Here is a 13659-nt window from a genome sequence, read left to right on the forward strand (position 1 = left end):
GATGGCCACCAACTTTCTGGAGCTGAATGTTGACAAGGCAGAAGCCATCTCCTTGGCTCCTGTTATCGTCTTCTCACCTGCAGCTCTGACGTCCTTAACTTCCCCAGTCTCCCACACTGATATCTACGCAACCTAGGCATTAGGTTCAATCCTCAGCGGTTCTTCCTATCCCATATCCAGTGCCTGACTAGGACAGCATTCCTCCACCACCACATTGCCTGCCTCTGATTGTACCCCAGGAGGGAAAATACTTGTACTGTGTTTGCCATCTCCCTACAACAGTGAGGTTGAGGCTGACTACTTAATCATATAAATATCATATAAATCGTATAAAGGAACTGCATTGACAGTATATTTGGCTCATCCCTCTATAGCCTACCGGTACATTAAATGCTAGATGCGTAATGTGAAGCACTCCAAGACAGTACCACGCATGAGGGGTGCTACATAAATTCAAGTTATTGTCAAAGCATTTTATATTATAAAACAAAACGAGTAAATAACACTTGTTTAAAAACTCTAGGTGAGAGAATAGGTAGAGTGGTGAGTGACAGCTTGGATTTGAGCAGTAAATGCTATGCTTTTCAGCGTACAACCTTCAAATAAACTGCAGTTTATTTTACATCATATTTACAATCTAATCCATTAAATTACATCATTAAAAAAACCTGTACAGAAAGCACCATGTTCTCTGTTTATATGGAAATCACACTTGTTCTGCCACAGATCCAAACACTTACTGAGCGGTGTATCCTCGGGTGACAGAGAGGAGCTCCTTCAGTGCCAGGGGTAGTTGGGGGTGGGGTTGGTGCACTGCCAAACCCCTGTACACTAGCTCCTGTTGAATGCCCATAGTGTTTAATACACCTGATAGTTGGCAATCATCACCACAATCGCCCAGATTCTAGCTGTCCACGAAGACCTGTTACCCCACTTTTCTTTACAGTGTAACAACTAAAACAACAACAAAATTACATTTGTAGAGTGCCTTTCACGTCGGGAGGACGTCCCAAAGCGCTGAACAGTCAGCTGTCGGGGCCTGAGCATGGGGGAGGGGTGGTGTACGGGTGAGGGAAGGCAGAGAGGTGGGAGGGAGACCAAAGGCGCGGTCGAAGAGAAGGGTCTTAAGACCGGCCTTGAAGGAGGCGAAGGGACCGTGGGATGGAGTTCCAGAGTGTGGGGGCAGAGATGCTGAAAGCCCGGCCAACGATGGTAGGGCGGGTCAGGCGGGAGACATGGAGCAGACCGGAGCCCAATGAACGGAGGGAGCGGTCAGGTTGGTAGGGAGTCAGCAGGTCAGAGAGGTAGGAGGGGGCGAAGCCATGGATGGCCTTAAAGGTGAGGACGAGGATCTTGAACTCGATCCTCTGGGGGATGGGGAGCCAGTGGAGTCGGGCGAGGGTGGGAGTGATGGGGTCGCGGAGCCTGGTGAGTGAGAGTACACGAGCTGCAGAGTTTTGGATGATCTGCAGCTTGTGAAGGGAAGAGTTGGGAAGGCCGATGAGGAGGGAGTTCCCGTAATCAAGCCTTGAGGTGACGAATGTGAGGGTTTGGGCAGCCTGAGGGGTGAGGCAGTGGCGGAGTCTGGCAATATTATGGAGGTGGCGGTAGGCAGTGCTGATCATGGTGTGGGTGTGGAGGAGAAAGGACAGTTCAGGGTCAAACAAGACGCCCAGCTTCCTGACTGGCTTAGTGAGGTTGAGTGTGCAGCCGTGGAGGCTGATGCTGCCAGCGCCCGAGGTGCAGAGGCCCTGGCGCGAGCCAATCAGGAGGGCCTCGGTATTGCTGACGTTGAGTTGGAGAAAGTTGGCCCTTGTCCAGGACTTGATGTCGGACGGGCAGTCGGTCAGGACACCAGTAGTCCTGGAGCTCAAGGTGGAGGCAGAGAGGTAGAGTTGGGTGACATCCACATACATGTGGAAATTTATCCCATGTCTGCGGATGATGTCACCAAGGGGGAGCATGTAGAGGGTGAAGAGGAGGGGACCGAGGACAGAGCCCTGAGGCTCTGTGGAAGACATGTGGAAGAATGAAGATAATAATTTATCACCATGGTTGGTGCGACATCTTCCAAATATGATGCAGTGACGAGGGAAAACACATCTCTGACAGCTCGTTTCAGCTCCTCTCTTAGTCTCGTATTGCTGTTTTGTAATGGGGAGATAAGAGGACTTTGTGGACACCCTGTATATTCAGGAGCAAGACCCTTAACGACAATCTGTATATGGTAAGTTTTTTTTTCAAAAACCTGAACAACTAGAATCTTGATGTCCCATGTCCAGGAAGTCACTTTCCCTGTAATCAAAGACATTGTTGCTTATTTCAGTTTTATTTTAATAGACATGCTCAGCCCAAACCTACTGCCTTGGCCCATATGTCTATGACGCATTTGCTTGGCAATAAGGAACATACTTCAGGTGTAAAATACCCGGTTTGACTTCTAGCAGTGAATGTTAATGTGAGTGCTGTCATCTGACAGGATGTAATTCTAGCAGACAGCTTATTTTCTACTAGTGCTAAACAGCAGTGTTGTGTTGCTTTAACAGAGAATAGCTACCCTCATTACAAAATCTTTTAGATAACGCTTACATGCAGCAAGTAGTATTTCACTTCTAAAAGCAGAAAAGCACAAGTTATTTTGAATCTGATGTCTCCAATTAAGTAACTGAGTAACATTTAACCACTAAGCCGTTATTCTGTCGCCTCAGTGCTAACTTGCATTGTTTTAACTTTTCTCTGAATAGTATTCCATCGAGGTAGTATTCCATTATCGGTCTTACCATGCTTCTTGCAAACAGCAAGGCATAAGGCATTGCATCTATTACACAAAACAGATCTGCTCAATCAGACATGGTAGTCAACAATAAATCNTTTTTTTCAAATTATATTGATGGCACAAGGATGTTATTGAAAATACACATTAGAAAGCACAAGTGTTACAAAAGCATTAATCAACATCAGATTACACAAACTAGATTTGATAATAAACATCTGCTAGAACGTTTTTCTTTTAATCAACAGCAAAAAGCAAGTGCAAGACAACAATCTATAAAGTTTCTCGAAAGATGAGGTCTAGTTGGAAATCATGCTATTGTGCTGAATGTCTGCACCACAGAGTGGTGAGGTGCAAGTTTTCTCCCACAATTGCCACGTGGCAAGTTGCCAAGTGCAGTTAAAACTCTCTGGAAAATGTGCTGAGCAGACTTGAGGAATTTCACTAAGAAGAAGAGGGGTAAAATGTATGGTGAATTCAAACATAACTGATCTCATGAAACTCTGACTCAAGAGCAACACTGGCAGGTCCTTGGCAAATCGGGCTGCCTAAGCTGGTATTTCAGCTTCTGGAGATTTTGGGGAAATAACAAAAAAGTGAGAACATAACTTACAAAATGGAAATAAATACTACTTTAATACACTGAACAGAGGTCAAATATCACAAAATCTACACACAGCTCATTCTTAGAATGAAAAATATTTAGTGAACCATTCCTGCTGTTCAAGATCTTGTCCTTTACTTCCTTGGCTGTCAATTCTTTCCTCATTTGTGGTGCTGCAATGTTAACAGAAACACTCAATTTGCTTTCAGTCATTGGGTTGTTACAACCGTATTTACATATTAGACTAGCATTTAACATTGTACAATAAGCTCCTGATAAATCGACCCTGGTCGACTTAAAGCACGGTGATGGGTTTACGTGTGACCTATGTTTTATGATTAAAAGAAATGCGCAATGGGATTTATTTAGACGACACTAAACTGCTCAAAAGATTTACTCTTGGTTAATGAGATTCTGTGAGCCTCAATGAGATTATTTTGTCATAAAACGTTTCACCCATCTGTTACTCTTTCTATAGCCTTGTTTTTGCTTGTTGCTGAATCAATGGTGCTGAAGAGTTCAAAATAACAACAAATAAATTAGTAATCAAAGAATAAGATCAGTATATAAATCAAAGCAAAGTAAAACATTTTGTTTGATATTCAACTGCCTTTTCATTCAAAATATGGCTGGATTGCAGCAGTATCTTGAACCACTGTGAATAAAATCAGGAGCTAAAGTACAGTAACCTATAGATATAGCGCTATCACAATGACAGTTTTATCCTGAGGTAGGGATACGCTTTTTAAGTAATTAGAATTCTGAAAATGAGCAATTCATAAATTGGTCTTATAATAATAATCCTTGCATCTGATATCATGTCGTTGAGACATCTCAAAGCAGTTCACAGGATATACTGTAAAGTGGATTGACTGTGTATTTTGTGGGCGAAATTCAGCAGGCAGTTTCGCTCACAGTAATGTCCCACAAATGCCCATGCACCTGATACCTTCTCATTCTTCTCATTGACATTATGCCTTTATTCCAATTTTCCCCTGTTAATTGAAATCCCTCAGATAAAATTTGTTCTTTCACTTCATGGTTATTTGTGTGACATTACGGTGTGCAAATTACTGCCATATTTGTCTACAAATGCAGTCTCTAAATTAGATCTTAATTCCCTGAAAAGCACTTAGATGTTTTCAAGATATAGGTGCTGTATCAAAGGTTATTTATTAGTGGTATTTGCAAATATAACAAAAAGAACTGATCATGAAGATTTCCTAATAGAATTAACCTTCCTCTCTACAACACATTTCTAACACTGTTTTGGATACTTCACCTCCCACTTTGCCCACTCCCTCCTAGTCATCACCTGGCTTAAATCAAACTTAACGGTCCATCGGCAGATCTGCGTGGACCTTATCAAATCCTACCCTCCGCCCTTGCCTCCGCTAAATCGTTACTTTACTCCCAAGACAATCTTGGAGGCCAAGTATAACCCCAGGCTCTTCTACCCTCTCACGCCTCGCCCATCCTCACCTCCAATGCCAACTGTGAGGCAACGCTGGACTTCCTCAAATTCAAAGTTGAGGGAATCCACTCAGCTGCCTCTGCCCTTCCGTCTACTACCCCCTCCCCATCGAATCTGCCTCCCAATCCTCTTTCACCACCTCTATAATGGACATGAAACCGACCACCTGCTCCCTCAACCCCATCCCTACCCCTCTCCTTACCTCCCAGCTCCACCTCGCACTCTACTCACAAACATAATAAACTTCTCCCTGTCCACTGGTACTGTTCCCACTTCATTAAAAATGTCCGTCATCACTCCTATTCTTAAAATCCCTCCTTGGTTCCATCATTGTCCTCAAACTACCACCCCATCTCCAACCTTCCTTTCCTCTCCGAAGTCCAAGTTGTTGCTTCCCAGCTTCGCGCCTTCCTCTCTCGCCACTCTCTTCACGAACCCCTCCATTCGGGTTTCCGTGCTTCCCACAGCAGAGAAACAGCACTGGTCAAAGTGACAAATGACATTCTGTCTATCTGTGACCAGGGCTCCCTGTCTCTTCGTCTTCCTTGACCTCTCTGCTGCCTTCGACACCATTGACCACTCTTTCCTCAACCAGCGCCTCTCCTCTCATCTCAACCTTCATGGATCTGTCCTTGACTGGTTCAGATTGTACCTCTCACACCGCCTCCACTTCATCTCCATAATTGGTTTCTCCTCTAGCCCCCACACCGTCTTGTGCAGCGTTCTTCATGGCTCTGTTCTTGATCCCCTCCTCTTCAATATCTATATGCTCCCTCTTGGTGACATCATGACCGCAGACATGCGGTCAATTTCTACATGTATGCGGATGACACCCAACTGTACCTCTCTGCCTCCACCCTTGACTCCAGGACCACTGCTGCCCTGACAAAATGTCCTGGATCAGAGCTAACTTCAGTTGAACATCAATCAACAAGACCGAGGCTCTCCTGATTGGTTTGCATCAGCGCCTCCACACCTCAGGCGCTGACAGCATCACCATCCATGGTTGCGCACTCCACCTTACTAAGCCAGTCCGGAACCTTGGCATCTTGTTTGACCCTCAACTATCTTTTTTACCCCATATCCGTGCGTGCCACGACCGCTCTGCCTTCCCCCACCTCCGCAACGTCGCCCGGCTCCAACACTGTCTCACACCGAAGGCCGCCGAAACCTTCATACATTCTTTCATTACAGTGAGGCTCGACTATGAAAACTCCTTGCTCATCGGCCTCCCTAACTGCTCCCTCCATAGGCTGCAGATCATCCAGAACTCTGCAGTCCATGTCCTTTCCCACACCAGGTTCTGTGGCCCTATCACCCCCATCCTCGCCCGACTCCACTGGCTTCTTATCACACAGAGGATACTGTTCAAGATCATGGTCCTCACCTACAAAGCCATCCAAGGTCTTGCTACCTCTGCGACCTCCTAAACCCCTTCCATCCTGCCTGCTCCGTCTGCTCAACGGGCTCCGGCCTGCTTCATGTCCCCATCTCACCCACCCCACTATTGGCAGGCAAGCCTTCTGCCAACCTGCCCCCACCCTCTGGAACTCCATCCCGCAGTCCCCTCCCCTGCCTCCTTCAAGACCCATCTCAAGTCCCTCCTCTTCAACCATGCTTTTGATCACCCTGCTTCCCCCCTGCCCTCCACTCTCCCCAATCCCGACCCCCAGCTCAGATCAAAAACTCTGACTGTCCAACATCTTGAGATGACCCCCTGACATGAAAGGCGCTATACAAATGTAATTTTGTTGTTGTTGTAGTAGTGCCAGTTTGCCAGCTCTATCCCAGTGTAAATAACTCTTCTCCTTGTACTTTTTCAGACATTAATTATTGCACGTTCTTTCTTAATGATTCTTAACAGAATCATAATAAGTGAATATGTTATCACAGTTTTCACATAGGATTTGAAACTTGTACTGAGCTGTAAAATAAACAGCAGTAAAGACAGGCAATCATGCATTACTGCAATCTCCCTTCATTTTGATAACTCCACAATGCAAGTTAGATCAGTGACAGAAATATGTTGGCTTCTAGATGTTTAATGCTAAAAATGTACATGTTAAAATCATATGTCTGGTCGAGCCAAGTTGCTGTACATTGCTGTGCGCAAACTGGCTGCCACATTCGGCCATGAAAACACACAGTCACAAATTGATATACATGCTGTGAAGGGCTTTGAGATGTTCTCCTGACTTGAAAGGTGTTATATCAAACGTAAGGATTTTATTATCATAATATATAATACTGTTATAAATAACAGATTTGTTATATTAAGTATAATAGTTGCTGAGAGTCTTTAAAATGGAATAAAACCAGGATTGTATTGCTCTCAGAATTTATGATGTCATCTTAAGAATTCAGTAAGATTATTTTCTTATGATTATTCCGGTAGATTTATTTTCTATATTATTTTACTGTATATTGATGAAAAAATCATCATATCCTTATGACAATCCACTCACTCCTTCGTTCAAAGTAATCGAAGCATCACTTTTAACTGTGTAGTAGCTTTTTTCAGGTTAATAAGACTGTGGCAGAGGTGCCAAAACATTGCAATACATTTTAGATTGCGATGACATCCATAAACCATTGGGGCTTCACTCTCATAGGCTATCACCATCAGCGTCCCTCCTATAGACTTTACTAACTGCCAGACAAATTTCCTTAACTAGAATCCTTTTTTTTACTTCGTCAAATATAATAAAAAAAGCAAACCAGTGAATCACTTGTAAGGTCACTTTAGAATGACTAAAGTTTATGTGTATCTCAGCCATTTTCACATTTACAGATCTCCGCAGTGGGAGAGTTCAATTTGCAACTTCTAGTTTATGAGACTTGCAGGACTCCAATTACATTAGCAAGATCTGACAAAAGGCTGACAGACAAGGTAGTCAGCCATTACCTACTGTCAATATCATTTTGGGACTTTGGTGACTAGGGATTCACAGGCTATGAAGTTTGCAATCCAGAAGGAGCAAACTGGAAATTGCAAATAATACAACAAATCTAGGTAGGAAACATCACAAATTAGGCTGTAATATTTAGCATTTTGTGATGTATATTTACCAAATACTGTAATTTGAAAGGACAGTAGGATAAATTAGATAGCTATATAGTGAGAAAATATGACCAAAATTGTAATGTAAAGTTGTTTATTACTTTGGGACCAGCGAAAAGGTGCAGTGTGTTCCTATGTTTGTTCTCCACTGCCATGGGTGATCTATTTAAATCCATCCAGATTCTACATAGATGTAATAGCATTTATTTGTTGCAAGCCAAAAGGTGATATTCTGTATCTGCATTCCATACAGATTCAGGTATAATCCAGATGCTGGTATTTGCTTTACTACTCTCTCTGAATCCAATTACCAGACTTAATATTTAAAGGAAACTAAGGTAAGTTAAGAGTTTGAGACGTTTATAAGCTGCAATGCATTATTACCTTTGGACTGATTTTGATTGCTGGACCGGAAAGGCTGAAGGAACGGCCTCGATGTACTACTGAGACTTTGGTCCAGGCTTGGAGACTTAGTCATTGGAGGAAACCTATTGGTTGAACTTGACTCAAAGCTTAGAAAGCTTTTCTCGTATGAGCTCAGGTTTGGAACACTGACCACCCGCACTGGCACGTCTTCTGTTTTCTTTTTCTAAGGTTAAGAATTATGAGGAAAAATAGAACATTTAACACTGTTAATCGACTGCCTACACGAAAAATACTCACTAATGTTTGAAAACTGAACTACAATCCTAAAGGCCAGACAACACTTTACTAATGTATTACCCTGATCTTCCAATCATCTTGTTTATTATTTTTTGTACTAATAATAGTTCAGATTACATCATCATCAGCATCACCTTCATTATTATTATCTTTTGTAGCCCTGAAAATGCTCATTTGACGCAATCGGTAAGGAACAGATGTGATGGGATGATATTATATGGGATTACTGTTCAATCCGATTGCAATAAAGTGAAATACTCCTCTGTTCACCTAACAGTAAGTAGGTACCCGGTTGTTAGTTAATTGGCTGGATTGCTTTTTAGAGGATAATAATCACTTAAAAAATATGTATTAAAAAAAATTAGCCACTCAATCCGGCTGTTTGTGGGACACTGCTGTGCGCAATTGGCTCCCGCGTTTTGCCCACAAAATATACAGTCTATTCACTTTACAGTATATTCTGTGAAGAGCTTTGAGACGTCTCGAAGACGTGATAAGGCACTATATCAAATGCAATGATTATTTATTAATTATAAATAGGCTTTTAAATAGTAGCTTTTAGAGCATTTTTAAAATAGTGGCCAGGTCATCACTGGGAAACTTTTATTTTACCTTTTGTGATATTTAAGCAAATTAGTCAAGATTGTCTACTCTTCGCAGCCATTTTATTGCTGCTATATTTGTATGTTACTGACAAATTTCAGGTACGTGTGCATGTTGGATTTCTTGGTTGGCAAAGTGCAACATTAGTATTTAGGCCAGCATGAAATACAGGTCGCACTATATTCAGCCGATCTGAAAAATATGCCCAGTATAGCATTTGATAAATAGCCTACATCTCGTGTGCTTGGGGTTTGGGAATTGTTCAGCGTTATGTGCGACAGCAAGTCAATTGGAACTTTTTTCTCCCAGGCCATGGGCAGTTGAAACAAGTCTAGATAGCTGTGAGGTGGCACTCATCTGCGGCGATGAACACTGTCTGTAAATAACAACTAAGAGATGTCTGTATCTCCATTTCTCAAATCTTACTGCCACACTCTGACAATAAAATAACTTCACACTGTCTGTTATCCCTCACAAGTTTCCTAAGCAATCACCAGGGCACTGTTTCATAGTTCTCTACTCCAAGCAAGAACATATATATCAGCCAAAATTAGACCAAACGTTGACCATAAAAAGGCAAGGTCACTATTTGAAAAGAGAAAGGAGTTTCTCACAGTTTCATGGCAATAGATCCTCCAGCTAAAATTGGTCATTCAGCTCACGTGGGACCTTACTGTGAGCAAAACATCATGTTTACTTACAGAAACAACAACAACAACTTGCATTTGTATAGCGCCCTTCATGCAGGGTAACATCCAGGAGCACTTGAACAATCACTACATGTTACAACAATTATTGTGAAATGCTTTGAGACATTTTGTAATNAAAAATAGATGCTATAAAATGGAAGTTCTTTCTTTCTAGAATTGGCATTAATGCTCCTGGGTTATGGAGGTGAAGGCAGCCAGGGATTTTGACTGCTTTCCAGAGACACTTGCTGGAAGATGCATGTGTTGGAGGCTGGGTGAGCACAGCATTGGGCTGGGCTGTGATGTACCCTATGGTTAAACAGCTTGCCAACCTTCATCGTTAATTTTGACACATGAATGTTAGTCACTTGGATGAGCTACCTAAGGGTGCCTGTGGAACTGTAGCTCAGTAAATAGAAAAAGGAATCAAATGACATCAATAATAATAATAATCCTTGTATTTGATATAGCGCCTTATCATGTCTTCGAGACGTCTCAAAGTGCGTCACAGAATATACTGTAAAGTGAATTGACTGTGTATTTTGTGGGCGAAATGAACAAGAGAGTACTGTAATGTGTGGAGTCAGAGGCAGGTGTTGTTTTAAGTAAGTTGTCATTTATTGAGCGAGAAAAAGTAGCACAAGCCCATCAGTCTCCACCTCGTGTCCATCACTGTCTCCCTGTTTAGAGGCCTTTTTTTACTAAATGTCTTATAAATAAATGTCATATATATTTACAAATACAACAGGGAGAAAAAAAAGCAATGTTCTCACTATGGCTTTATAATGGAAATATCATTGATCGACATGGGTTAATTACCAATAAACATTTCCAATCGTGATGTTGCCCAAGACTCTTTGGTAACTTTATCAATCCTAAATGGTTTGATAAGGTAAACAAAAGCACTACTTCCATTGATCGGTGAATTCTTAGCAGGAAGACATTAATTGAGGATAAATTTAAGCTCTCTGAGAAGCTACCCCGGGTGAAGGATAGTATGTAAATGCAAGCTGCTGTTTGTGGTTGATTATTATCAGAAGAAATGGAGAGATTATTTTTGACAGAGGATTGTTAGAATGTGAAACGGATGGATTCCACAATTGGAGAGGAGAGAGGTATAAACATATTAATAAAAGTCCCAGCATCCTCCTTTCATAAACATTTTATGGTTCCATTTGGTTGACTTGACGTCCTGTCAAATGGAATGGAAATGGAAGGTCTTTCACAAATCTCACTGCCAAGTCTATTTATCCTGTGGTAAAATGAAAATTAAGGTACCTTCATGGTAGGTGTGAAGCTTCCAGCATACGGACTCCGGGCAAAAGACCTACTGATGTTATTTTCGCTGTTTGCCATGGCCATCTGATGAAACCTTCTCTCATCCTGCCAAGACAATAACACTTTTATGAAATTAATCTTTATAATAAAACAAGAATGAACTTTATTGGAATGAGTGGGTTTATCTCAGATTACGTAGATAAGGCAGTCCAACTTGAATGTGAATATTTCGGACAAACAAGGGGAGGCCTATCTGCATGTTCTCCCCAAAGATTTACATAGGTATGGGAAAAGAGCAGGTGAGTGGGTCTGAAGGGAATCGACACATGGGTCATATGGGTCAAATGCGGGGCATATATGTGTGCAAATCACCTGTCTAAAATACACAGTCACAATACTTTACCATAAGATCCCGTGAAACACTTTGAGACATTTTGATGAAGCAATAAGGCGTGGATTGAGTGACCAACTTATAATTAAGAGATCTAGGGAGTAGTTGGAGGAAATTCTTGCCCTCATATAAAACATGCATCGTCTATAGGAAAAGACAATGTCCTTAAAACAGTTTTTAAAAATCCAAAGAATACAAAGATGGAGATGGTCAGGAGCTTTGTCCAACTCCAGGCCAGACTGTTATGCTGCAGTATACTACAAAAAGCAGCTGAAAATAATCATTTGAAATGTATTTTAACAGATTTATTGTGATATTGTGTTATGAAATCCCCAAAGAGTGAAGTGTTTGTGGCAACCAGATTGGAATATCACTGAGCAAGACTAACTTCTCGAGTGTAAATGAAACTGTTCCCATTCTAGATATTGTTCATGTCCAAGGTGTCTCTCCTCAGTAAGTTACAATGTAAGTCATCTCATCACCTCATCAAAATTCTTTGTTTTTTCAGGAACTACAAATGTTAAAATAAAATAACCTTCTCTTTGAAATATGAGAACATCTGCCTTCAGGAGTTTTAATGTACATGTTTCCTCAACTCTAATACATAGTGAAATGTGACATTTCAAAATGCGTGTCGCAAAAGCTCTTAACATGCATGAAAATAAACATGATTTTAATATCCTAAGACAATATTTAGACCTCGCTGAATATTTATACCAGCCTCATAAATAAGCTGTGTTTTAATTTTAAGAAATGTTAACTCAATTGACTGAATGATTCTTTTTCCCCAGAATAATTTCAAGCCTCCCTTAGCTGGCTTCTAACTACAGTAAATGCCTCAATCAGAATGTCACTTGTTATTGTGCAAGTGCTTACCAGAAGTCTTTTAATAGTCTGGTCACGATCATACAGCGTATCCTGAAGTTTGCTTATGTGCTGTATGCCTTCTGATTTGGACTCACGCTTCCTGAATTTTTCTTCCATCTCTTTTTGTCTGCAAACGATTACAGATTTGTAAGAGAGGCAGCATCAGGAAACAGCTATCAATAAATTAGAATGTTAAGTTATTTTATAAACGGACACTACGCAATGATTTTCGGTCAGAGCAGACGTGTGGAATGAGAAATAGATTTCTTTACAAACTGATGTTCCTGAGTATCAAGGATAAACCATGGACATGGACCATAGACAACTAACTGGCTGAAGTAATAGACAGAGAGCCACAAAGTCAAAACTGGGGTAAATATTGACTTGGGAGCTTCAAGGGTCCATTAAGAGATCCCTTCTATTCCTAGGATACACAATTACCTTACTTCACAGGCTCACAATGTAGTTACATTTGCTGATAATATTTCTTGCATTTGATATAACGCCTGATTTCTTCATCAAAATGTCCCAAAGTGTTTCACAGAATTTTATTGTAAAGTGGTGTGACTGCGTATCTTAGGCAGCTGATTTGCGCACATCTGTGCCCTGCAAAATAAACACAGCCATGAAGTGAATGTCCAATGTTTATCTGGAGAATTGTTGGTCAGGACACTAAAATAAATTCCCTTCTCTTTTGGAAGATGCCATGGGATCTGTAATGTCCATTTGAACAGGCGGATTGGACCTCAGTTTAATGTTGCACCTGCTGAATTACACCTCCAACAGTGCATGCTCAGATCTTGCCAGTTTGCAATGAACTGGTTGACATAGGGATGTGTGGATATGATGTGAGCCCATATTTGGCCCTCTCTGCACGTGGCTCTAGATGGGCATAGGATCTAACCATGAAGTCCCAGAATAAATGCTTTTAATAGTTCCAATAAGATAGAAGTATGTATGTGAGCAGACTGACGCAGTATATGATCCATGGTTCAATGATTCCTATTAATCAAATACTATTAGAAGTATTAGCACTGATCCCATTAGGCATTTATGTATACTGTACATGCTTCATAATTAAATGTCAATAAAAACGGAAAGAGTTAATAATAATAATGATAATAATAATAATCCTTGCGTTTGTATTAATCTTCTAGACGTCTCAAAGTGCTTTACAGAATATGCCTGTAAAGTGAATTGACTGTATATTTGTAGACGAAACGCGGCAACCAATTGCGCAATTGTGAGTTGTCGAT

General features: G+C 41.2%; 1 protein-coding gene across 1 annotated transcript in view; it reads right to left on the reverse strand.

Annotated features, from left to right (window-relative positions):
* Positions 1 to 3356: 3356 nt before the first annotated feature.
* LOC103175809 (protein FAM184B) overlaps positions 3357 to 13659 on the reverse strand; it is an 83442-nt gene continuing 73139 nt past the window's right edge. The window contains 4 exon segments of the mRNA XM_007889027.2: positions 3357 to 3550; positions 8297 to 8501; positions 11146 to 11250; positions 12413 to 12530. Coding sequence (XP_007887218.2) covers positions 3408 to 3550; positions 8297 to 8501; positions 11146 to 11250; positions 12413 to 12530 — 571 coding nt within the window. The 3' untranslated portion in view covers positions 3357 to 3407.

This window comes from Callorhinchus milii, unplaced genomic scaffold (assembly GCF_018977255.1).
Source record: "Callorhinchus milii isolate IMCB2004 unplaced genomic scaffold, IMCB_Cmil_1.0 Scaffold1, whole genome shotgun sequence".
In the NCBI taxonomy this organism is placed as follows: Eukaryota; Metazoa; Chordata; class Chondrichthyes; order Chimaeriformes; family Callorhinchidae; genus Callorhinchus; species Callorhinchus milii.